We start from the raw sequence: 477 nt of genomic DNA, 5'->3' as shown, positions 1-477 counted from the left end.
TTATTTGTTTTCCTTCCTCACAGTTAACGGAGTGACGATCTACATCCTGCTTTATAAAGATTGTGGATTGTCTCCATGTGTCAGACGTTACCTGGGGGCCATGGCAGTGGCGGATCTACTGGTCATTATCCTCGACCTGATATTGAGACACATTCCCATTGTTTATAAGGAACAGTTTTATTTCCTGGTGTCCATCCCCGTGTGTAATATCCACGCCGTCCTGCTTTATGCAGCCACTGACTGTTCTGTCTGGTTCACCGTCACTTTCACCTTTGATCGATTTGTGGCCATTTGTTGCCAGAAGCTGAAAAATAAATATTGCAGTGAGAAAACGGCGGCTGTGGTTCTGGGAACAGTGACTGTGCTGAGCTGTTTAAAGAACATTTTATGGTATTTTATGCTCACAGCTCGCTATCGGCTGTGGAACACTCCCTGGTTTTGTGATGCAACAATCGATGTTTATGACTCTCGTGTCTG

The 477-nt window shown here is 44.9% G+C and overlaps 1 protein-coding gene across 1 annotated transcript in view; it reads left to right on the top strand.

Annotated features, from left to right (window-relative positions):
* Positions 1-100: 100 nt before the first annotated feature.
* The window catches only part of LOC125488270 (probable G-protein coupled receptor 139), a gene marked incomplete at its 3' end in the record, with an annotated part of 4416 nt that continues 4039 nt past the window's right edge, over positions 101-477 (top strand). The window contains exon 1 of the mRNA XM_048621197.1: positions 101-382. Within this exon, the coding sequence (XP_048477154.1) occupies positions 101-382 (282 nt within the window). The remainder of the gene's footprint in view (positions 383-477) is intronic.

The sequence above is a fragment of the Rhincodon typus genome, unplaced genomic scaffold (genome assembly GCF_021869965.1).
Source record: "Rhincodon typus isolate 14 unplaced genomic scaffold, sRhiTyp1.1 hic_rhity00000101, whole genome shotgun sequence".
Taxonomy (NCBI): Eukaryota; Metazoa; Chordata; class Chondrichthyes; order Orectolobiformes; family Rhincodontidae; genus Rhincodon; species Rhincodon typus.
Note: the sequence above shows the minus strand (reverse complement) of the source record. Positions and strands in the feature narration are given on the sequence as shown.